At 54.9% G+C, this 24,674-nt stretch overlaps 1 protein-coding gene across 7 annotated transcripts in view; it reads right to left on the bottom strand.

Annotated features, from left to right (window-relative positions):
* SLC37A1 (solute carrier family 37 member 1) overlaps window positions 1-24,674 on the bottom strand; it is a 70,043-nt gene that overhangs the window by 27,162 nt on the left and 18,207 nt on the right. For 5 of the 7 annotated variants that reach the window (XM_059164804.1, XM_059164805.1, XM_059164806.1 and 2 more), the window contains 6 exons: window positions 16,919-17,000; window positions 10,001-10,133; window positions 9,247-9,325; window positions 5,624-5,759; window positions 4,310-4,386; window positions 3,293-3,459 (listed from right to left, as the gene is read on the bottom strand). In XM_059164804.1, the coding sequence (XP_059020787.1) occupies window positions 3,293-3,459; window positions 4,310-4,386; window positions 5,624-5,759; window positions 9,247-9,325; window positions 10,001-10,133; window positions 16,919-17,000 (674 nt within the window). Of the gene's footprint in view, window positions 1-3,292; window positions 3,460-4,309; window positions 4,387-5,623; window positions 5,760-9,246; window positions 9,326-9,777; window positions 9,962-10,000; window positions 10,134-16,918; window positions 17,001-24,674 lie in introns of those variants that run through there. The other 2 variants (XM_059164810.1, XM_059164809.1) reach the window with 2 other exon arrangements.

The following is a 24,674-nucleotide window of genomic DNA, read 5'->3' as shown; positions in this document are numbered from 1 at the left end:
GCGGGGGAAGGGCACTTCCCCAGACAGTGTGATGTCTGAGCAGAGGGTCCTACTTGGGGGTCAGGGGCTGTACTGCGGTGATGAGGTCCCCCGGCTGAGAGGTGCGGTCTGGTGCACACGCCACAGTGATGGGGGCACGAGCGCTGGGGACCTCCTCATGGCTCCCGTTGGGGGGCCTCATCAGGGGCAGGAAAGAGAAGGGCCTGGAATACCCGGGGTGCGTCCACCTCTTCTCCCACGGACGCTCGGGCCTGCAGAGAAAGGAGGGCAGGAGGCGGGGGCCTGTGGCATACGCACGGCGAGGGAGGGAAGACGGACCACGGGTGGGCCAGCGCGTGTCTTATGAGAAATGGCCAGTCGCCCACTTAATCAGCAGGGGAGGCCCACGCAGTAGAACGACGGTGGCCGAGGAGACCCGGATGTGTGCCACTTCCTTTGAAGGAAAGAGTTCCCGTGGTTCCGGGGAATAATGTTCAACTCCCGGGGTTCTACGGAACCCAGGTTTGAGAAACAGACTTCAGAAGCACCTACATAGCTCACTGCAGGAAAATGTCTTTCAAACACGTATTGTCTCTACAAGAAAAAGCAGTGTTTATAAGACACAAAGTTTTTTTTAAATTATCATCTAAATGAAAAAATATTTTTTTTAAAATTGAGTCTGTAAGAACACATCCCAGGGACCGAGGGAGAAAGTCTGAATGGGCGAGCAGGTACCCCCAACCCCAACTTCACCGCTTAGTGTGTGACCTTGGACAGGTCACCTACAGCCCCTGAGCCTCAAGACTTTTCCCTGGAAATCTGCCAAATAATAGCCGCCCTAAGCCTGGCCCTGCGCCTGGGACACAGCAAAACTCCTGTTACATGGTGGCCGCCTGTCCCCCGAGAATGTCCTCCTGATGACGAGGAAGGCCACAGGGCACGTGCCCACTAGTTACTTGGGGAGTCTGAAAGGTGTCTCATCTCCAGTACAACTACCAAAGTAAACCTCGGATTTTAATACAAGAGGGTAGGTAGATGCCAACACCCGGAGGGAGCACTCAGGAAGACAGCAAGGGGACATCTGGTGGGAGGGCGGAGAAGTGCCGGGGTCAGGTGTCCGTGAGCCACGTGAGCCGGGCGCTGGGGAGCAGCCCCAGCAGAAGCCAGGGGAGGAGAGCAGGTAGCCAAGGGCGGTGGGACGGGGAGGACCAATCCTGGGGAGACCAGCTGGGTGATGTCGGGGGAGAGCAGGCACCAGGGGACAGAGATACGTCGGGTGACCTCGGGCTCTGGGGGGACCCAGTGCAATGAGAAACGTGCTCCAGACCATGGAACGTTGGGGAGGAGGAGATCCCATGTGGGGAGTCCGGGAAGGAGGAAGGAACAGGGGCTCACCTGACATCTCGTGTCACCTGCAGTGTACGTACTACTAAGGGCTGAAGGTAGACACTCTTGGCACGAATCCATCCCCAACCATGAGAATGTGTTGAGGGGACAGGAGGGCGGTGGGGGGAAGGTTCTGGGTCCAGACCTCAGTCCCACTGCACTCACCCTGCCTGTGGAGCCCTGAGTCTCCCACCAGGGTCAGCACCCCGCCTACCCTGCAGGTCACAGAGGACCCGAGGAGCAGGAGATGCAAGCCCAGGTCTGTGCGCCCGCCCCCCTGCAAGTAACAGCAGGGTGTGTGCCTGTCCCCCACCCCGGCCAAGTTACAGCAGGGTGTGTGCCTATTACCCCAGTAACAGCAAGCCTCCCGGGACAGTCTGGCAGGCACGGTCCCCTGGCCTCAAGGCTTGGTGGGCCTGGGGAAGGTGAAGGATTGCACTTCTGTCCCCCAGCGGGCCAGGGTGGAGAAGCAGCGATCCACGGTCACCACAGGAATAGGACAGGGGCCGCAGGTCAATCCCTGGATGGAATGGGAGGCCCCAGCAAGAAGTGGGGGGAAGGCGGCGCCAGGAGAGCCCCGTGTGGACTCTCTCCGCCCTGCCCCCCGCCCCGGAAGCCACAGGAGGGGTGGCCCGGTGGGAAGAAGGCTCTCGTTTTAGAACAAAAGACAAAGCACAGCTTCCTTGTCTTGGGATCCCTGCCCAGAGCAGGGGATGAGGTCCGGCCTGGGAGAACTGGGCTGACCAGGTTCAGGCACTAAGATCCGGGCGGCCAGCGGCTGTTCCCGTCTCTGGCCACACACCCCATTCCTCAGTGCACTTCCTCTTGCCCCCGGAACCAACCCTTCATTGGCTGAGGAGGAGAAGAAAAGGGACTGTGGACTCTTGACCTCGGGCAGGACACACCCAGGGGCCCCTGTGCACGAGCCGAGAGGACTCGCGTTGTTCTCCGGGTGACTACTGCCTAAGGAACAGGCTGAAACGCCCCGTGACAGAGCTCCGCGTGCTAGTGGGCCAGCCTGGAGGACAGGTGACACAGGGGACCTTTCCCGGAACTCCATGACACTCACTCCAGTTAAATGCCACAGGTTGGTGACGCTGGCAAGCAATGAGAAAAGAGAAGCGAGAAGCTGAGTAAAACACGCCTTAATGTCCTGGATGAATTGGGCAGCTCCAAACGCAGAGCCGAAGCTGACGCCCGCATGGGTGGCAGCACCGAGCCCCTGAGCACCCCTACCTGGGATTAACCGCCATCTAGTGCCTATGATTTTATTTTGCTTTAAGGCAAATCGAAGCAGCAAATGCCCAATCCAGCTCCAAGAAGAAGACGCCCTGCCCTGGAACGGCTGAAGCGGCTTTCCTATCACTGGACTAATGGCCAGGAGTCCTTGTCCTGCCAGATTCCCGTTTTGAAAATTAATTTCAAACCCAATTCAATCAGAAGTCTGGCACTGAGCCTAGAAGGGAACAAAGAATTTGATTTTCTGGCAGAACACTCTTCACCTGATTAGGATACAGGGTCTGCAGTCACGCAGTGATTTCATGAAGTTACCCTATCAGAAGGCAGGCGAGCTGGGGAGATGCCCGTTTGTGGCAACAAGACGGCTGAGCAGGTGCTGGGCGCTGTGGCCCTGGGGGTGAGCGAAGTGGCAGATCTCATGTACAGGACTCCTGGCACCAGGCGAACCACGCGTGCCCGATGCTGGGGGCGGGCAGGAGAGGAACTGCCACATCGCTTGCTCCAGAAACCAGGAGACAACAGAAATGCAGCAAGAGCCAGAGAGAAAGCGCTCACGGGAGAAATCTATACCTGAAGAGGGAAGTCCACCCGGCCGGGGGAGAGCCAGGGCCACCGCGGGCCTTTCCCTTAACACTTGGCCCCCCAAACCCCCCGCCGGGACGTCACCGCCAAGGCCGCGTGTACTTACGCTCGATGAGAAAGAGAAAGCACACGATGCCCATGGCTGCCACGATGGCCCCGGGGACGATGAAGGACAGGCCCCAGCACGTGGACACCCAGTAGCCGGCGATCAAGGATCCTAAGATGTTGCCCACGGAGGTGTGCGAATTCCAGACCCCCATAATCAAACCCCGCCTGCAACACAACAGAACACAAATGACCCTGAGAAGTCGTTATGCGCCAGCAGGTGCAGGACAGACGGTGCCCAGGACGTGTCAGGGGCCCCACGGAAATGAGCAGGACGACAGATGCCACTGCCCGAGGCAGACGGACGGACACAGGAGACGCGCACAGAGCAGTGTTCTCGCCGGACCTCCGGAGGAATCCTCGCACGCCTCTCTCAGGGCTTAGTGAGTCTACGCTTAGAGCGAAAGAAGCCTCTGCCTGAGTTCTTGGAAGGGCCCAGAATGAAATCTGTGCCTTCGTAATCTATATACAGTTGTTTGAGAAATCCGCCATTCACAGAGCCCACCGGAGGAGCCAAGTGGGGAATCCTAACAAAGCTTGCGGGCTCTCATTCTGCTTTCCCTGCCGTGTTTAGTGGCTTCAGGCACTTCTAACCTTGGGCCCCGCCACGCTGTGCATCACACGGATATCACCGTGTCATCCGGACTGCGGTCTGTCACCAAGGCTCAGTGTGGCTCTGCCGCTGGGCGCTGGGTGACCCGCTCAGGACCCTGCCACGCTGCCATGTGCCTCTGAGTCTTGGGAAGATGGAGCGCAGGGGACCAGCTGCGCAGAACAGACCGCCCCAGCCATGACACGGAATGGGGGAGGGGTGGAAGGTGGGCGTGTCTCCTGGGAGGAAGGCCCTCCTGAATCCAGCACCCCAAGTCCCAGCGGAGTGCACTTCCTTCACGGAGTGCACTAGTAAAAGTGGCTTTTTCTGCAGTAAATGTCAAGATCACCTAGAAAGGAGGCGGTCTGGTTTTCATCAGAATCTCAGAGAATAAATGCCGCTGGAAGCGGGGCCTCCTTTGCTCACCTTCCCTTCCCAAACCAGTTGCTGAGGCAGGTGACGACGCTGGGCCAGCCGGTGGTCTGCACCAGTCCGTTGACGATCTGCGGCAGAGGGAAAGGGGGCTCACCGCCAGCCGAAGAGGGGGCGCCCCGTCTTCAGGCCCGGCTCACGAAAGCTCACTCCGCCCTGTTCCTGGCACGTCTGGGAGCGCAGCAGAGACTCCCACAAGAAGGCAGCAAAACACTCTCTGATGGGAGCTTCGGGAGCCAAAGATGGGTTGTAAACGGCGTACGCGGCACGTGTGTGTAATCGTGAGCCTAAGCGCGTACAGGGAAGCTCACCGACCACACGTTTCACTTCTTGTATCCCGACCCTCTGGAAGGAGCACAGGCAGGACCCTGAGCTTGCGAAAAGCATTTCTCCACTTCTCGAGAGTGCTCCAAGCTCAGGCTCCAAGGGGCTCAGGAGGGGCGGCAGGTTTGCTTTAGTCTCAGGAGCTTCGAGCAGAAGTTCACAACGGGAGGCAGGTCCAGCCGACCGCCCTCCCCGCCACTGCCGCTGGGCGGGCCAGCCCTCCGGGAGGGAGTCGGAGTGACTGTGGGTCTGGCCCCGGGGCCAGCCGGGCTTGCCTTCCCTCTAGGAACACGGCTGGGACTCTGGGGAACTGTTCACTCTCGCCCTCCAACTCTCCATTTTACTATGAAGTGTGAATCACTGTTGTAATTAAAACAACCAAACTTTTCAAGTCCTGAGGCAACACTTGAAAAAGCAAATTACATACAATCTGCTTTGATGACAGGACGCACCCCCAGGCTGTGTGGAGAGCCTCAGAGGCTGAGCTGCAGTTTCACAAGCCATTTTCCATTGTGGTCGGGACTCACCCATGGGGCCGTGGGGAGCACCGGAGCAGGGGCTGCAGGAAGGACGGCCCCACGGGATGGGCAGAGCCTGCCCTGGCCTCTCCCCCACTTGGGGCACCATGGGGTTCTCTCCTTGCCTCCCCGCTGATGGCCTGCAACCCCGGAGCCCTCCCCTCCTCCTCCGCCAGCCACACCTCCCGTCCCTCCCACACGAGAGGTCAAACGCACCACAGGACACATCTCAAAGCCTTCCACGTGAGGGAGGAAGAGCTCACAGGCTTCCTGCGTCCCCCATGCCGGGTGCCGATGCGGGTGGGGTCCTTCCGACGCCAGCGCCGACCCCGCCGGCAGACAGGACACGGAGCTGGCCCGGCCCGCAGCTTTCTCCCGTGGCAGGGATGGAGACCGGAGGCCCAAACACCCAGTCTGATTCATCACAGACACCCGGCCCCTGGGAAGCCACGGACCCAGCCCTTACCTGAGTTACCACGTAGAATCCCAAACTGTGGATGTTGTAGAAATAGCCTAACCCGAAGAGGGCGGTGAAAGCGCCACTAGCCAGCATCCCAAACGTGAGGTAGTGCCGAATGGGCAGGCGCTCCCCTATGATGCCGCTGAGGACGGAGAACAAAGCAGCGAACGTGAGAATGAGCAGACGGACACACCCATGATGTGGAGGAGCCGTGACCTTTCTGGATGTTCCCACGCTGTTCCCGGAGCTTTCAGAACTCGAATGCACTACAGTTTCTAGGAAGATTTCATCACAACTGTGTCCAGCAGACTGCTCATGAACCAGAGGCTGGCCACCGGCAACATCTTTTAGGACTTTATTTCTGGAAGGGCCATGGACTGTCAAGTTGTAAACCTCAAACACTGTGACTTGTGCATGATGGCTGCCAGTTAAGACCACCGGAACCCCTGGGGGGCTCCGTCGGGTAAATGACTCTTAGTTTTGGCTCAGGTCATGATCTTGGGGTCCTGAGATCGGCTCCGTGCTTAGCAGGGAGTCTGCTTGCCCCTCCCCCGCCCCCCACCCAGAACGGGTAAATAAGATCCTCAAAAAACAAAACAGTAAAAACCTGTCCCGCTAGTTAGTCCTGCTTTTATATAAACAACGTCCAGTGTGTGTGCACAGTATTTAAAATGGTGATGTTCTGACTGTAGACGTGTGTCATGAAAACATCGCCTGTCGCCTCCGGACGTCCCTCGGCCCTGAAACTGTCGCTAAGTCACCTGCGTCCACACACAGGGCTGGATGGGCTCTGCCATTAGCTGCCCTCCAGCCGCCACCACTGTGACCAGGCCTGAAGACAGATTATCTTTAACGTGAGTGCTGACACAGGAGGCTAGGGCTGCTATGCTCCTGTCCCAGCGACGTGACCCGGTAACGAGCTGGCCTTGCAGGACAATTCCGTTCCAGAGCTGTCTGGGATGGCTCCCATGAGATCAAAGTGGGCCAAGGGCCTGGTCCATGGTGGCTGCTCTCCGCAGAGCAGCTCATGCCTCGGGAAGTAGGTGGCCTGGGGAGAACTGTCACTGTAGAGCGGTGTGTCACTGTCACTTATGAAGGGGACAAACACCAGAATAATCAAATGATTGTGAGCCTCCTACAGTCACTGAAAAGCACGGATCTCCCTTCCTTCCACGTAGCCATCCCGGAGTCACATAAACAAGAAATATAATGATACCTGCCGGCTGGGGAACACTGCTCAGGGAATGATCTCCAAAATTCTGTCCTTCATCTCAAGAACCAAGACAGCAGGACACTTCTCCTTCTGAAGTCCCCAGAGAGGACCATCTACCTAGCACCAACCAAGTGACTACAGAAAGTAATTTAAAATTAGGTCTAATTTATAATTATAAATATTTATGATATATATTTATAATTATTTAAATTAGGAATTACATCCAGGTCAAATTCAAAGTTGCATAGAAACATCATAAGCTAAAGAGCATTCTAGAGTTAAGCAAGTGATGTTTTTCCACTTGCTGGCTTCAGAGCAGAGAAAACGTGTCCCAGAGGGTCTGGCTGTCCTGTCTGACGTCACAGGATAGAGCTAATGCCATCGGCCAGGGCTGAAAAATGTTCTCAGTCTTGCTATACAATAATGAGCCCAAATTTAGTCTCTATTCCAAAGTTTTTAAAGAAAAGGCCTAAGGGAACGGACGCCATTCTGTCTCACATCCGATTCGTACGGGGACTAAAGTCCTCGCTGCACCCGCTAGGAAAGGCTTGCGCTGACACAGGCGCCCCTGCAGATGATTCACCTGACCAGCCACGTGCCCTGATGTCACTAAAAGGCCACGGAAAGCAGTAGCTGCCCTTGCTACAGTCGCGAGTCTACTCCAGATTCTACGCTAGATGGAGTTCTGTAATAACCCTCTTTAGCGACTTGCATGACACATTACCTTCGCCAGTGAAGAAGCAACAATAAAACCACCTATTTAAAGGCTTCACCTCAACACTCTCGATGTGCTGCGGGGTCATTCTTTGTGGCGAGGGGCTGTCCTGTGCTTTAGCACACTTAGCGGCCCAGCTCTCTGCCTGCTAGATGCTGCCAGGAAGCCCCTTTCTCCTGCTGAGACAACCAACCATGCTTCCAGATCCTGCTAAATGTTGCCTAGGGGACAAAATCACTCCTAGCTGAGAAGCACACGTAAATACTATCTTCTAGTAACCAAGAAAAACACATTCAAACTTTTAGGCCTTTTTGTACTATAGGTTATCGGTGTCCGGTAAGACTGCAATCTTCGGGTATCAGTATTTGATCTCAAGATGGAACATGGCCAGCCGCCCGGCTGCAACTTAGCCCCACGAAGCCGAATGCTTCCCCTGCCTTCTCTCAGCGGGGCTGTGTTCCGCTGTGGGTCACACACAGAGGGTTTTCGCATCCATCCTTATTCATTCGTTCGTTCAGACAAGTTCTGCAGCGCTAGGTAAATACAATAAAATGGGGGTGCAGCCACTCCACCAACGGGAACTGCCTGCCTGGGTACCGGCCACCCACCAACTGCCCTGAGCTGGGACAGGGGCAGGTCTGGAGGATGCCAGGCTCCAGGGGACTGGTCAGGAAAGAAGCTAACCATTTACAGGGATCCCCAAGATTCTTAAACCTCTGAAGATCTCTGAACAACAATCTCTTGAGCCAAGGGCCTTAGTCCCTACAATTTTTTTCTTTTAAGATTTTATTTATTTATTTGACAGACAGAGAGAGAGCACAAGCAGGGGGAGCAGCAGGCAGAGGGAGACGCACACTCCGCGCACTCCCCGCTGAGCAGGGAGCCCATTCCAGGACCCTGGGATCGTGACCTGAGCCGAAGGCAGACGCTCCACTGAGTCCCCCAGGAGCCCCATTTTTTTTTTTTTTTTTAACCTGGCTGAACTGATACAACGCCGGTGTCTAATCAGGTAATCACCTGTCCTGGTACTGACATACTACTTCCACCTTCCCGGGTCCATTCAGAATGGGGTAATGATCACACGGAAAGATGCTGGAGCGCTCTGCAGGCCAGGCTCTGTTCTGAGCGTTCGTTGGGTCCTCACCACGATCCTATCAGTTAACTACCGTTCTCTTCGGTTCACAAAGGGGAGACTGAGGCCCACAGAGGGGCAATGACTGGCCCAAAGCCGTGTGAGCCAGTGCTGGAGTTGGATTCATTCCCAGCAGCAAGCACAAGGAGGGCGGTGAGGCACCCTGTGGGGCCGAGCTGGGCAGCGGGGACGAAACTGCTCTGATGTTGGCAACCATGTGGGCAGACGGCAGCACCGGAGACCAGAGGGGAGGACGTGCTCCACAGCATATCCCCGGGGGCGACCAGCACCCCGCCCCTGGTGACCACATCGTGGCAGGATTCACTGTGCATGTGAAACCCCAGGGCCCTGAGCGCCGTCCCTGGACAGTCCGCCCTGATCAGCATACTACTGGGCCATCTACGTAGGCAGCTTTGCAGTGGTGCCCCGACCAGCAGGGCACCCTGCACAGGCCGGCTTTCACTTTGCCCTCGTCTGTGAGAAGACACGGGAAGGGAGGTGACCTGTGGACGCGTTTTGCCCCAGAGGGACAAGAACCATCAGGGGACGGAGAACCCCAGCAGACCTACCTCAGGTACATGCCGATGGCGTAGGCACACAGAAACGAGTAATCCAAGGCTCCGAGCAGCTGCTGGTAGTTGTCCTGGTCTACAGGGGTGAAAATCAACAGGCAACAGTGAGCACCGCTCACTCTGCACCCAACACTGGTTCGTGCTCCGGGGCAGGACAGCCCAACACACACGTGCCCTGTACGGTAGGACAGTGCACTCGGGAGAACGGGGCTGTCCCCAGCACAGAAAACCTGGGGAACACCCGAGTGGCTTCTTGACAGAAGGAAAGAAAGTCACCATGTTTTCAAACAGTCACTAAACAAACATGGGTGACAGGAGATCCCCACTCGTCCCGGAGAGCATGTGGGGCATTCACTCTGCCTCCCGTGTGGGTCTGGCTGCTCCTTGGCCGCCCCAGGCCAGCCCCAGGCCAGCCCCTGGCCAGCCCCTGCCCCACGCCCCCCCCACCTCCGGGGGTCTCCCTGTTGTTCCCAGCTTCGACATGGACAAAACACAAGTGATCCGCAGCAGGTCCCCCAGGCCGCGAACCTGTCAGATGGCAGCGGCTCTGCACACAGGGAGGGCCAACTGACAGGATACCACTGTCCCCGGAGAGGCAGTCACACTCAAGAAGGTGGTTCCTGAGGCTCAGACGGGGCAGGCCCGGCATCCAACAGTGCCTAGTGGCCCAGCCGTGGTGGAGCCGGAGGACAGGGCACTTCCAGAACCCCCGACCCCAGCGTGCACACCGGGGGACAGATGGAGAACTCACCGAATGGGGCCCAGCTACAGTCCGTCTCATTGTGGGCTGGCTGGCGGTGGGGCGCGCCACTGGCTTTCTGGTTCCAGCTGTTGAACTGGACTTGCCCCTCGTGCAGCGTAGCGCAGTATCTGTGCAGCTCGCCCTAGGCCACCCACGGGGGTCAGAGGCCAGAGGGAGAAGGTGTGCTCAGGGCAGGCTCCGCGGGCTCACAGCAGGAAGCCTGCACATGGCAACACTTTGCCCAGGGAGTGAGGCCCCATGGGCGCGATCTGTCTGCAGGACCCAGAGTGCCTGCAGAGACTGAGGCTCGTGGGGCCCTTGGCCGTGGCCAGCCCTGAGCACACACACAGCCCACACAGGCCTACGTGGGGCCCCCAAGACGAGTGTCCCGCGCAGCCATGTGACAGAAGCCGCCTGCTGCCGTCCCGGCGCCCATAGTGGAAGCAGGGACTCTTCGTGCTCAATGTCGACAACCCAACCCTGCCCAGCAGAACGCGAGACAAGCCACGGGTCCATGCGACGATGAGGACAGATCTTACAACCAAGGAAGCCTGACACGGTGCCCACGGCAGGATGTCACCTAATGACAGAGGACAGGGCACACGGAGCCTGGACCTGGAGCTGGAAGGGGGCCAGACCTGAGCCCAAGGGATGACTGGCCAGGCGAGCATGTAAATGTTCGCCAGGCTAGATGCTGAAGGTCCGTGGACATCGCTGTGTGCAAATCAGATACCTCATCCAGAGAACCAAACAGCAGGGGCACAAGGCCACCAGCCCACCCAGAGAACCAAACAGCCGAAGCCCACCGAGCTGTCCCCAGAGCCAGCAGGCAGGCCAGGGGCAGGGCGCAGGGGAGCGGGAGGCTCCGGGGCTCTCGGGGTGAGTGTGAGGCCTGAGCAGGCCACTCCCACCCTACCTGTGTGCCTGCCCACCGACAGGGCTGCCCCCCCCCTCACCCACAGAACGCTTCCCGGGACTGGAGATGCCAAACACCACATCAGCACCACACTCGGGACGGGGTGCCCCGTGAGGAAAGGTGGCCGTTGCGGTGGGGCATGGGGGTGCCAGGAAGGGCTGGAGGGGTGGTCACTGGAGACGTGCACAGGGGACACGGGGGGATGCTGGGGAGAGGAATCCCACTTCCGGAAAAGTGCCACATGATGGCTCGGGCCCATCTTGTTCTGGGGGAACCTCCCCGCGCCTGCTGGGCTGCGGGTTGTCCCACGTCTCCCTCCCACGGGGCTCCCTGCCACCTGCTGAGCGTTTTCTGGGTTTCTTTACTCCAAGCGGCTCGGAGGAAGCAGTCCTCCAGATGGGAGGACAGAAAGGAGGCATCCTCGAGGTCAGGGAGGGGCCCTTAGCAGGAGCAGGGGCCCTAAAAGGGCGTTCCTTATCGAGCCGCCACCTGGGAGACAGGGGGCTTGGGGGGCACCAGCAAAGCTGGTCCCAGGAGAACCCCTCCAGGTCAGGACACATGCAGTGGGCAAAGAGCCCCACCCCAGTGCACCAGGCTCGGGGAGGGGAGTGTGGGGGGCAACCGGAGTCCTGCCCACCACCTTCCCTTGCCCACACCGTTTCTTCGGGAGGGAGTCGCCTAAGAGGTTGATCACCTCCAGGCAGCTGCCCTTGCCAGGGCTGTGGTCAGCCTGGCCTGGACGCCTCCGGGTTTTGCATGGACACACGCCACTGAGAGCTGGCATGACCCACGGGACTTGGCCACTCTGTGGTCCTGTGGCTTTGGCACCCTCACTGGGCGTTCTGCTAGAATCCAAACACTGCCCTAAAAATCAGCAAGGCTTGCTTTACAGACTCGGTTCAGTCTTTGCTAAATAGCTTTCCTCTCACCCTTCCTGCATTACTTCGAGCCCCTCTGCCCCTGCCGGTCCTCCGGGGCTCGCCCAGCTGGATGTCTCAGGGAACCCGGAGGGAGGCTGGGGAGGCCGAGCCCCTCCCTCCCACGTGCCCCGGGGAGTCTCCCATTTCCCTGTCCCCTGATTCTATATTTAGCTCCTCTTCCTCACCTGCAGAAGTCAGCCTTTCCCCGGGCCGGACCCCGGGCCTCACTGTCCTCCCCGTACACTGCCCACGAAGAGAGCTGCAGGCGGGCTGGCGGGGGACCTGCCCGCTGAGAGGGGAGGTCCCCACGTGGGAGCAGGGGAGGAGGCGGCTGTGGACCCCTGCTCCGAACACGGTTTTCACATGCTCTCCCATCAGGTTAGAGTCCCAGGAAGCAGCCGTTGTGAGAAACAGCAAAGATTGGGAAGGATCCCTTCTTTCGGAAACAAGCAGAAAAGCGATTCTGGTTTGGTTTGTCCTGCGGTAAGCGGGCTCTGAGCTGGGACACAGGGGCCAAGGTGCTGCCTTCCTGCCTCCACCATCCCTGTGGGGACCGCTCCTCCCCTGGCCTCTGGCCTCTCGGAGAGTGTGGGGACTGGCAGCCACCAGCAGCAGTCCCCCACTCACAGCCGGCCCCTCCCCCGCCCGCCCTGACAGCAGGTGGTCGGTCACTCAAAGCTGAGCAATCGGGAGCCTACCTGGCGTCGAGTGTGCCAGCTACACAATCTTTGAGGTCGTCTTGTCACCGTGGGACCCACGGGGGAACAGCAACAACAAAATACAGAGCACAGGCCGCGGGGCCCGGAAGGTGGGGCGGGAGAGGACGGTGGCCGCAGGACGGAGGGCCACAGCGAGCAGCCCCGGAGAGCAAGCAGCGTGGGTGCAGGCGAGGGGCTGCGGAGGTGGGGGTGGGGAAGCAGGTGTGGGCCCTGGTCCCCCCGCAGATCCCACCCAGCCCTGGCCCTGCTCCCTGCCCCACCAGTGGGCAGCGAAAGGGAACCACATGGGACCAGCAGATAGCACGGCCCTTCCGAGGCATACACATCCACGCAGCCGCAGGCCACGTCCTTAGCGGAGCTACCTGGAAGAAGGCTGCTGTGTAGGCTTGGAACTTGAGCGACATCGCAGAGCGAGTACTAGACCAAAACCCCAGCCCGCAGGCACTGGGGGTCTCCAGCCCCCAGAACCATGAGCAGTAGATCTCTGCGGCTGAGAGGCGACCGGGCACAGGGCCGGTGGCAGAAGGACCAGACGGCTGGGACTCACCCACAGCACGACCCACGTGTGGTCAGGTGCCCCGAGGGAACACAGGGGCCACGGGACCGCAGCGCAAACACACCCCCACCGGCAGGTGCACGCCGAGAGAGAGGAGAGGTTTGGGCTCAGGGCCGATCTTTCAAAACCAGAAGCCTTTAATACAGACTTAAGGACACCCTAACTCTTCTTACTCAAAATCCTTCTTGGAAATCTTTCTGTGTCAAGTGGCGAGGCTGTAATTCTTTTTTTTGTTCGTTTGTGGTTTGCTTATCTATTTACTTGCTGATATACTGATTTATTTTTTAAAGCTTATTATTGTTATTATTATTATTGTTATCTTTTTAGGAATCTCTACGCCCAACATGGGGCTCAAACTCCATTCCCCCAAGAGCTGCAGCCCTGCACGCCCACCAGCGGCGCCCGGCTGCCTTCCCGCCCCCGCTGCCCGTGACCGGGGCTAGCGCGCTGCGTCGGGTGTCTGGACGGTGGATGTGAGGCGACCCAGTGGTCCTTTCGCCGGCCTTCACGGGCACTGGCCAGCTCGCACACGGCTCATCCAGTCTGGCGGGATTCAGGCTCCTTGTCTGTGAACTTACTCTCCTCCCCCTCTGGGGTCTTCCTTCTGCTTTGCCAACTTCACACCCCTCCGACGGACATAATTTTGTTCGTGGATTTTTACTTATTTATTACACTTAAATCTTCCATCCACCCATCCATTTTTGTAAGCTAGGGATTCAACTCCGTTCTTCTAGACGAACAGCCAGCCGCGCTCACGCCGTTTGCTAAAGATGCTCCAGTTTTCCCTCTTCTCTGTCCACCACGCCGTATTTCCTACTCCCTTCCCCTGACCTCTCGGTCTGTTCTCATGCCGTACCATAAAAATTTGATTGTACTGGCTTAAAAATGCTATCTTTTCCACACTTTCCTTGGACATTTTGCCACATAAATTCTTGGGCTGATTTTTTTCGGTGCAAAAGGCCTGCCGAGACATTCTGCTGCAGCCGCCTTCATCCCGGGACACTGGTCTTTCTAGAGAGCAATCTTCCCACCCAAAGCCGGGGTGTGCCGCCAGCCGTCTTCCATCTGTCACTGAGCATTCCACAGCTTCCGCCTTCCGGGCTCTGTGCGCCCAGAGAGGACCGGGCGCGGACACTCAGACCCGTCGGGGTCGCCGTTCCCGCGGGGGGCACGGGAGGCCGGGCTGGGACGGCAGGTGGAAGGGAGGAGGGCTGCGCCTGCACCCACCGCCGCCCGGCCCGTGTCCGTCACCGCCGCCCGGCCCGTGTCCGCCACCGCCGCCCGGCCCGTGTCCGCCACCGCCGCCCGGCCCGTGTCCGTCACCGCCGCCCGGCCCGTGTCCGCCACCGCCGCCCGGTCCGTGTCCGCCACCGCCGCCCGGCCCGTGTCTGTCACCGCCTCCCGGCCCGTGTCCGTCACCGCCACCTTTGTTTTCTTTTTGCTACACCACAATGTCGCATGTCACGCCACTCTTTGAATGTCATTGAGGGATATAAAGTTTTATAATTCACAACCACCGGTGATCAATTCCAGGTAAGCAAATACATTTTCACTTTGTTTTGCTTCTCGTGTGCTAGCGAATACAGACTACAGATAGTTCAAGCTATTCCTTGGGTCACCAGAATCATCCGTAGCTGTAGTTTTATAAGTAAGACGCGCTAAGCATGTCGAAGCTTTGTGAGGCGTTACAAAGTTGAGGCTGACGTTTGTAGGGGGACGTCCGGATCGATCTTAGGAGACTGTGCGTGAGGCCCATCCGTGTCCAGGCACAACTAAGGCGCTAAGTCGGGAAATCTGTGCGTGGGAGAAAATCGGGCTGCGGGCCCGTGGGCGTGTTTGAGATCCTCAACGCCCTTCAGATCCCGCAGCTCAGGGCTTGAGAGCAGAGACCCTGCCCAACTCACCAGACCTGGCACCGCCCTGCATGAGGGGACTGGGCCCCCGAGTCCCCAGGCCACTGTGAGGACTCCGTGTCAAACGGCAAACAGGCCACCCTGTCACACCGCGGGTCACGACAAACCCTGTGACCAACAGATGCTTTCAGAAGGGCTGGCAGGACCCTGCCTCATCAAGACGTCCATCATCAGTGCGCCCCAAACTCCCAACAGGGACACTGGGAGTGCGCCCTACGGCAACGCTACATTCCTTCCTGGCTACGCGAGGCCCCTCACAATATCACATCGAGTCCCCATGTCCTGTCCTGCGACAACGATCCTCCAACAGGCAGCCCGCCTTCCCCACACCGCCTGCGTCCCAGCAGAGCCTCTGCCCCCCGGGCTGGGGCTTCGTGGTGAGGGCCCACGCTCCATCGGCTACTCCAGGCGTCCACCCCCACATCCGAGCTCGATCCTGAAACCCCAGCAGGCTCCCCAAGCACTCCCGCTCCTTCAGCCCCACAGCGCTTGCTGGGACCTCTTCAACAATCTCCTCCACTTCTATCACTTGCCTTTCCTTGAGCTGTGCGTGTGTTTCCCTAACACGGAAGACAGAGAGTGAGTGGTGATATTTAAATGGAGCAGCTGGGGCGCCTGGGGGGCTCAGATGATTGAACATCTGCCTTCGGCTCAGGTCATCATCTCCAGGTCCTGGGATCGAGCCCCACATTGGGCTCCCAGCTCAGAGGGGAGCCTGCTTCTCCCTCTGCCTCTGTCTCTGCCGCTGCTTGTGTGTTCTAATGAAGAAATAAAATCTTCAAACATAAATAAATAAATGTGGTGGCTAGTCCTTGGAACGATTTTAGAGTGCCTGGCTGGATGCATTAAAGCCTGCTCTCTCTTGTCTCTTCTTGGAAAACCACATTTTTAAAAGTCTGCAAACATTTCCACAGCCATTAAAACTTGGTATATCAAAAACCTGAGAATTCTGCAAGTGACGCGAAGGGCACCGAAGGTTCCTGCTTACGCGAGGTCAGCGAGGTCCTGCAGAACCCTCTGCATAGATGGATGCTGTTTTCAAGTCCCCTGGGCATTACTGGAGAAGGGGGAACACAAAACTGTCCACAGGAGCAACAGCCTCGTTTGGCATTGCTGCTCCCACCGGCCTGAAGATTGAGAGGCCAGCGCTCAACCACGTGGTGGGCATGAAGGAAGCGTGGCTGCTAAGGTCAGAATTACAGCGCTGGATCCGTGTCCCTGCCCACGACTAGGCAAGGGAGGGGGCAGTCTTTGGCACTGGACAATTTCCTTGTTCCTTCTACAATCAAGAGTCAACAGCCTACAGCCTTTTGAGAGTTTATAGGCAAAATGATGTCATTTCTAAGAGGGTAAGAAAACGACCTGTTTCTTCCCAGTTGTAACTGGCTATTACGTAGGCTTGTCTACTTTAATCTTCTTTTCTCAAAGTGTAGTTAAATGCCTGCTGAGCAACTTTCTGCTCTCCCGTCACTCAAACAGAAGCTCGGGGTTCTCAGAATAACAAGAGAGCCACCACCATGGCCAGACTTAGAGGACAGCGATCGTAGAGGCACTTCGGGGAACAGTTTAAGACAGGATGTATTTGGAGGGAAGGTCACAGAGTAAATATTTGATTAAGCTTTAGAATTCTGCAACTGTCAGTTACTACAACTGAAAGCATATTACCTCTAAAACGATAAACCCTAAAAGCATGTCCAAGATTTTTGTTTCAGAAAAGAGAAACTAACAATCAAAGCAGGATAACTTGATTCTAAAACCACCTGTTTTCTCCATGGCCCCGCCCCCCACCCCTTCTCCTGCCCCTCCCCCATTCCCGAACTGGCTCCTCGAGTAGCTACCAGCTTCCAGCTCCCGGCAGAAACTACAGGCAGGATACGAAACTGTGCTTTTTATGCTTTCTTACCTTAACTATGCTGATAGGCTTTCGGGATAAGTGGAAACTTGCATACAGCAAAAATGTCAAAATAAAAATGAAGGCTCTGTACCTGCAACACAGAACGGAGGCAGGGATGACATAAGTTAACACAAGACGCATTAAGATTACATTGTATCTCCCTGGTCTCTGGAGACCAACCTAGAAAATGTTGCCAGGGCCGATGTCTGAGAATGATGAGAAAGTCCTGCCTGCGCTCTCCTGCGGGATTTTTTTTTTTTTTTTTTTAAAGATTTTATTTATTTATTTGACAGAGATCACAAGTAGGCAGACAGGCAGGCGGGGTGGTGGGGGGAAGCAGGCTCCCTGCGTAGCAGAGAGCCTAACGCCGGGCTCAATCCCAGGACCCCAGGATCATGACCTGAGCTGAAAGCAGAGGCTTTAACCCACTGAGCCACCCAAGTGCCCCTCCTCTGGGATTTTTATGGGGTCAGGTCTCACACTGAGGTCTTTCATCCATTTTGAGTTCATTTTTGTGTGTGGTGTAAGAGAGTGGCCAAGTCCCATTCTTCTGCATGTGGCTGTCCAGTGTTCCCAGCACCATTTATTGAAGAGATGGTCTTTGTCCTGTTGCTATTCTTGCTTCCTTTGCTGAAGATGAGTTGCCCACAGAGTTGAGGGTCCATTTCTGGATTCTCTGTCCCATTCCACTAACCTGTGTCTGGTCAGCAACTGTGTCTGGTTCTGTGCCAGGTACTGTACTGCTCTGATCGCGACCGCGCTCCGTAGTGTATCTTGCGATCTGGATTGCGATTCCTCCAGTTTTTTCATTTCAAGATTGCTTTGACTGTTTGGGGGTTCTGTGGATTCACACATGTTTTAGGATTGTTTGTTCTAGTTCTGTGAAAAATGCTGTTGCTACTTTAATAGGGACGGCACTGAATCCATAGATTGCTTTGGGTAGTACAGACACTGTACGGATATTTGTTCTTCCAATCCATGAGCACGGGGTGCCTTTCCATGTCTGTGTCGTCTTCAACTTCTTTCATCAGGGTTTATAGTTTTCCGAGTACAGACCTTTCACATCTTTGGTTAAGTTTATTCCCAGATATTTTATTGTTTTTGGTGCAATTGTACATGGGATTGTTTCCTTAATTTTACTTACTGCTGCTTATTAATGTATAGAAATGCAACACACTTCTGTCTATTAATTTTGTATCCTGTGACTTTACTGAATTCACTTACCAGTTCTAGCAGTTTTTTGGTGGACTCTTTTCAGGTTTTCTATACATAGTATCATGTCATCTGCAGACAGTGAGAGTTTGAGTTCTTTACCAATCTGGATGCCTCTTACTTCTTTTTATTGTGTGACTGCTGGTGCCAGGACTTCCTGTCTATGTAGAGGAACAGAGGGGAGAGAGGACATCCCTGCTATTTTCCTGACCTTCGGGGAAAGTTCTGTTTATCCCCACTGAGTGTGATGTTCTCTGTAGGTTTTTCATGGAAGGTCTTTATTATGTTACGGCATGTTCCTCTAGACCTGCTTTGATGAAGGTTTACCAACAGATGTTGGACTTGTCAAATGTTTCTTCTGCATCTACTGAAATGATCAGATGATTTTTATACCTTCTCTTATTGATGTGAAATATCACATTGATTGTTGAATACCAAGCTACCTCAGCATCCCAGGAATAAATGCCACTAGATTGTGACACACGGTTTTTCTTATATTTTGTTGGATTTGGTTTGCTCACATTTTGTTGAAGACTTTCGCATCTATATTCATGAGAGATATTGGTCTGAAGAGGTAAAAATCCTTGAAGAGAGCACATACAGTACTTCCTCTGACATCAGCCCTAGCAATATCCTTCTAGATATGCCTCTTGAGTCAAGGGAAATAAAAGCAAAAATAAACTGCTGGGACTTCATCAAGGTAAGAAGCCTCTGCACAGCCAAGGAAATAACAAAACTAAAAGACAACCTACAGAACGGGAGAAGATATTTGCAAATGACATACCTGATAAAGGGTGAGTATCCAAAATCTATGAAGAACTTCAACCACTCAACACCGAACAACTAACAATCCAATTTAAAAATGGGCAGAGGACATGAACAGACCTTTCGCCAAAGAAAACATCCAGATGGCCAACAGACACATGAAAAGATGCTCACCATCACTCATCATCAGGGAAACACAAATCAAAACCACAGTGAGATCCCACCTCACACCAGTCAGAATGGCTCAAATGAACAAGTCAGGAAACAACAGGTGTTGGCAAGGATGTGGAGAAAGGGGGGCCTCCTGCACTGCTGGTGGGAATGTAAGCTGCTGTGGCCACTCTGGAAAACAGTATGGAGGGTCCTCAAAAAGTTAAAAATGAAACTACCGTACTATCCAGTATTGGCACTACTGGGTATTTACCCCAAAAATACAAAAACACAAATTCAAAGGGATACGTGTGTCTCTACATTTACAGCAGCAGTATCTACAGAAGCCAAGATATGGAAGCAGCCCAAGTGTGCACAGAGAGAGGAATGGATAAAGAAGTGGGATGTGTGTATATACGGAATAGTACTCAGCCCTAAAAAAGAATGAAATCTTACCATTTGCAATGACATGAATGGATCTAGAGAGTTAAGCGAAGAATGTCGAAGACAGACAAATACCGTATGATCTCATGCATATGTGGAATTTAAGAAAGAAAACAAATGAGCAAAGGGGGAAAAAGAAAAGAGAGACACAAACCAGAAACAGACTCATAACTCTGGAAAACACACTGGCGGTCACCAGAGGGAAAGTAGGCGGGGGATGGGTGAACTAGGTGATGGGGATGAAGGACCAAATAAATAAAATACATACATACAAAATAAATAAATATTAAAATTAAAATAAATAAATAAGATGAAAATACATACACACATAAACAAACAATACCTTGTAACTGTATTTTAAATCATCTTATATGTATATTAGTCCCTCAATCCTATATCAATTACTAATCCTATTTGCAACATCACCATAATACATTTAAAAATTTCACCACTTTTGCTTTGTGCAAATTAAAACTGTTTCAATACTTATAAAAACATAACTACAATCAAAGAGAGATTTGGGACGCGGAAGGTGAACACACAGTTCATGGAGTAGACACGAAGAAACCATTAATTGGTTAGTAAGAGCATGAAGTACAAATTTCCTGTAAGCCTGTATCCTGGGCATTTAAGAGCACATCTATTTTTTACTTTGAGCTTCTGTGCAACTTTTTAAGAAGGACACATGCAAGGCAGGAATATAAATATCTCACTGGCCTCCATGAGAAACTTGGTGACCACAGACACGCTATGAACAAGGCAGATGGCGGCAGAAAGCCTGGCCTGAGGCCGGGTGCTCTTCTTGGTTTATGCAAAAGCAGCCCCAGAGCAAGACTGAGGTGAATCAGAGACTAGAGAAAAGAACACCCTGGGCAAGAAGAGAAAAGTTCATTCCAACGTCCAAGCTGGAACCCCTCTCTGGAAAAGCACTTGTTGGGGAAGAAAACAGGTCAGTGGGAAGAGAACTTGGCAAGAGAGCAGAGCAGGGGCCCTGCCAGGAAGGCAAGGCTGGCCCCCACTCCTGAAATACCTGCCTGTTTCCGGCCTGAAAAGGCCAATGACTTTCAGACAGAGAGCCCACCCAAGTGGATAGTCACCTACGGCAGAGGTACGGGCAGCGGAAGGGCACAAGGCAGGGCTCCAGCCCTGCAGGGACCCCGAGCTGGTCCCACCTGGGCTCAGGGCCCCCTTCTGCAGTCTGCTCAGGGAGCACGGACGAAATTCTGGGACCAAGTCAGCCCAGCACCTCCCAGATCAGGGTCCCAGAGAAGAATGGAGGCCTCGAGGATGCTGCATGACCCCGGGTCTCAGGTGTGTTACGAACCAGGAAAATGTGAATGTCATTGTCACCTGGCTAAGGATTTTGATAGAGTGACTTGATTTCAATGGGCCCTGGGTTCACACTCTCCAGTCTCTTCCCAGACATAAACAGAATATTCTATGTACAAGTAATTGATCCTTATTAAATATATTTATTAAGTAGGATAAATAAGCCTAGAAATAAAGAGCTCTTGTGTGTGTCCAGATCACATCTGAAGAGCCCCAGGGATCCCGATACGCCTGCAGCCCTAGAGGACAGTCTGTCTAGCTTATCCAGACTTAGTGGCCAACCTGGGCCTCCACCCACCACCTCTGGGCTGCTGCCTCCTTCCTGGAGATTCTGAACCAGAAAACCCTCCTTCTGTGGAGCCAGTGTCGGGGCGGACTCCGGTGCCCCGACTTCTAACCCGGCCCTTCCTCCCGTCCTTTCCTCTTCGTTGTGACACAGGATTTGTGGAGGGGAAGAGTCAGCATCCCGGGCTGACGGTTCCCTTCCGGAAGGTCTGGAAGACATTTTACTTCCACGGGATTACCTGGGGTTATAGGACCAAAGTCCTACACAACCTTCCTGATTGCTTTTCCTGGCCTGTAATTAATTCTACCCTCATTTTCTGTCTTCCTTTATGCTCTACGAAGCAGGACTGTGGATGATTGTGACCGTCCACTTTGCACTGGGTTGAATCCTCTGCCCCCCCAAATTCAAGTCCAACCGAAAATCTCACAACATGACCTTATTTGGAAATCGAGTCCTGGGGATGTAATTAGTGAAGCTGAGGCCATACTGAACCCACGTATGACCTGAGACCACACGAGATCTTTAATCCAATGACTGACATCCTTACAAAGGCCTTATGGAAGATACAGGGACAGACAGGAAGACGGCAGCGTGATCACAGAGGCAGAGCCGAGATAAGGAAGGCCAAGGACCACCAGGCACTCCCAGAAGCTGAAGGAGGCAGGAGGGATCCTTCCCTGGAGCCTTGGGAGCCGCGCAGCCCCACCAACACCTGGGTCTGGACTTGCAGCCTCTGTCGTGTGTGGGGCTGTTACAGCAGCCTCGGGACACGAATGCAATCTGATACTGGTGTTTTTGTTCAACGTCACATTTGGGCTTGGAACAGGAAACATGTACAATTACAAGGGAGCTACAGAACCCTCTGACTCTTCCACCTGCTAGTACTCTGCGGTTCTGTCTAGCGGTGGCCTTATTTGCATCAATCAGCACAAGAACGGTGCTGGGGTTGATGCAAAGTTTCTAGCAAAGCAAAAGTGCATCTCGGCAGTGACAGCACAGGCCCGGTGTGCACCTCAGAGCCTCGCAGACATGGTCTCCAGCCTCGCGTGTGCTCCCGGACGGCAGCCTGCTTCTGCCCGAGATGAAGGACACAGCGTCTGTTTCCAGCTGCAGCGGTACTCGTCGGAGTCGTAGGCCAACGGGGGAGACCAACACTGTAGAGGACAGTTACTGGGCGGTAGGATCTGGCATGGGAGTTTGTCCAAAGGCGTCCTTAACTTGGGAACAAGGAAACCACACAGAGCTACGATGGGACACCTTCCCAGAGCATCCTAGACACAGACGGGATGTCAGAGATGCTGGCACGGACCACCTGCTCAAGCGGCCCTCTGCCCCAGCAGCCCCGTGCCCAGTCTGCCGTCCAGGAAGCGGCGCTTCTCCCCTCTGTGTAACTAACACGGAGTCTGTGGAGACACACGTAGAGCTGACACGGGCATCCTGTCCCTCTGGTCTCCCCTCGCAGTGTCTGATCCTGAGGATCTCAAAGGGCGCGGGCCTGGGGGGTGGGGAGCTGCAGGCATCCCCTGCGGGCGGGGCTTCCTTTCTCACCCTCGTGCCCGCACTTACAGCCCTGCCGCTCCGGGGTTCTTGTTCTGTCCATCGGACTAATCCACCACTAGCATCATTTACTTTAAATCTCAAGTCCCTCCAGACTCGGCTCGTCATTTCTGGTACGAAGTAGTCCTGGCTCCTCCTACCGCGCCTGCGGCCCAGTCCTCACATCGGTCCGGACTCCAGGGTGCCTGGGTCCCTCCACGGGAGACCGCACGCAGAGCCCGAGACCCGCGGAGCCCGACACCCAGCACCCAGTGCTCCCTACCCTGAACGCCGCTTCATCCAGGGCCTCTGAGCCGACTGGGTGTGGTACGTGACTCACATGCATCACACAGCCCACACTCAGACAGCACACACCACACACACACACACACACACACAGCAAACACACGCACACACAAACACAACACACCACATATACACCATACGTATCACATACATCAAACACAACACACATGCACACCATACACACACACACCACACACCAGACATGCACAAACACATCACACATACCACACACATCTAACCAACACACATCACATGTACACGTACCACACATGCGTGCACACACACACACACCACACATACATCAAGCCCACGTGCAGAACCACATGTAGCTGTTTCTCTCCGGGTCTTCCTGATACGTTACTTCCCGACCAGCCCCTCCTGCGCCCGCGTCTGTAGCCCCTCACCAGCAGCGAGATGTCCTCTGCCCTCCGTGCTGTTCCTAACAGAAGAGCGTTACTGAATCCAGTCCTGAGGAAATACTAACTAGACACCCCAACAAGGGACAGTCTATGACAGAAATGGCCGGTACTCTTCAAAAATGTCAAGGTCATGAAGGACAAGGGAAGGCCAAGAAACAGCTTCCGACTGAAGGACACGGAGTCCCACAGGACAATGGAACACAACATGTGATTGTGGACGGGGTCCTGGACCAGGGGACACAGGACACGACATCCTGGGACGTTGGCTGCTGTGACTTCTGATATGGACCGTGGATTAGATCACAGCATTACCTCACGTTAAATTCCCTGATTCTGACCTTCACGCGCAGTTGTAGGAGAATGTCTTATCGCCAGGAAACACACACCAGCATACTGAGAAATAAAAGGGCATGATGACTACAACTGACTCAAATGATTCAGAAAAATACGTGTGTGCGTGTGTGTGTCACACACACACACACACACACACACACACACACACACACAGAGGGTGGAGGGAGAAGCAAATGGGCAGAGTGTGCAGGTGTGTCTGGGAGCTGAGCCCTGGCCCCAGCTGGACTGGCCACATTCAACAGTCCCTCTACCCAAGGTTTACTCTGCTCAACACTCAGCACCCCAGGACGAGACCAGTATCCCACCCTGGGCCCCAGACTGCCTCCTGGGGGACGTGAGCCAAGGAGAAAGGTCAAGGACACAGAGCCTCGGGGGCCTCAGTCGCACCTACTGAGACAGGGAAGCTAAAGGACCCCATAGAAAACGGCTTTTCTCCCGGCGCTTCCAGCTTCGGTTTTTGCTAGAGCTCTGCCCCCACCCCTTACACATCTGTGACAGAACAGATAACGTCCGTCTTTCGCATGAACACCGAGGAGTTAATGACTTCTTCAGAGTTTTCCAGCACAGCAGATGATATCTAAGGAGTGACTGGGGGGAGTCATCTTGAACTTTTCCAAAACCTTGGACTCACCAAAACCCCCAGCTCCAGGGCACAAGTGACTTCCGGAGGACAGCTCAACACTGGCTTTGTTCCTGGGTTACTGAGGAGGCACGGGCACCAGACCACCGTCAGTAAAAACCCCAGGCCCCAAGCGAACATGACACGCTCTCTTTCTTCCCTTCTGAGTCTCCCGGACGCGCTGTCTGTATCCACACTCTCTCTGTACCTTCAATAGACTCCGTTCTTACTTCCTCTCGGTTTGTGTCTGATTTCTATCCCGCCTGAGGCCGAGGGCTTTCTTGGCTGGTCCTCCGGGGCCCTCCTCTGGGTCCCAAGACCCAGCCAGCCCGCTTTAGTCCCACA

Source organism: Mustela lutreola, chromosome 2 (assembly GCF_030435805.1).
Source record: "Mustela lutreola isolate mMusLut2 chromosome 2, mMusLut2.pri, whole genome shotgun sequence".
Lineage (NCBI taxonomy): Eukaryota > Metazoa > Chordata > Mammalia > Carnivora > Mustelidae > Mustela > Mustela lutreola.
This window is presented reverse-complemented; position numbering and strand designations above follow the sequence as displayed.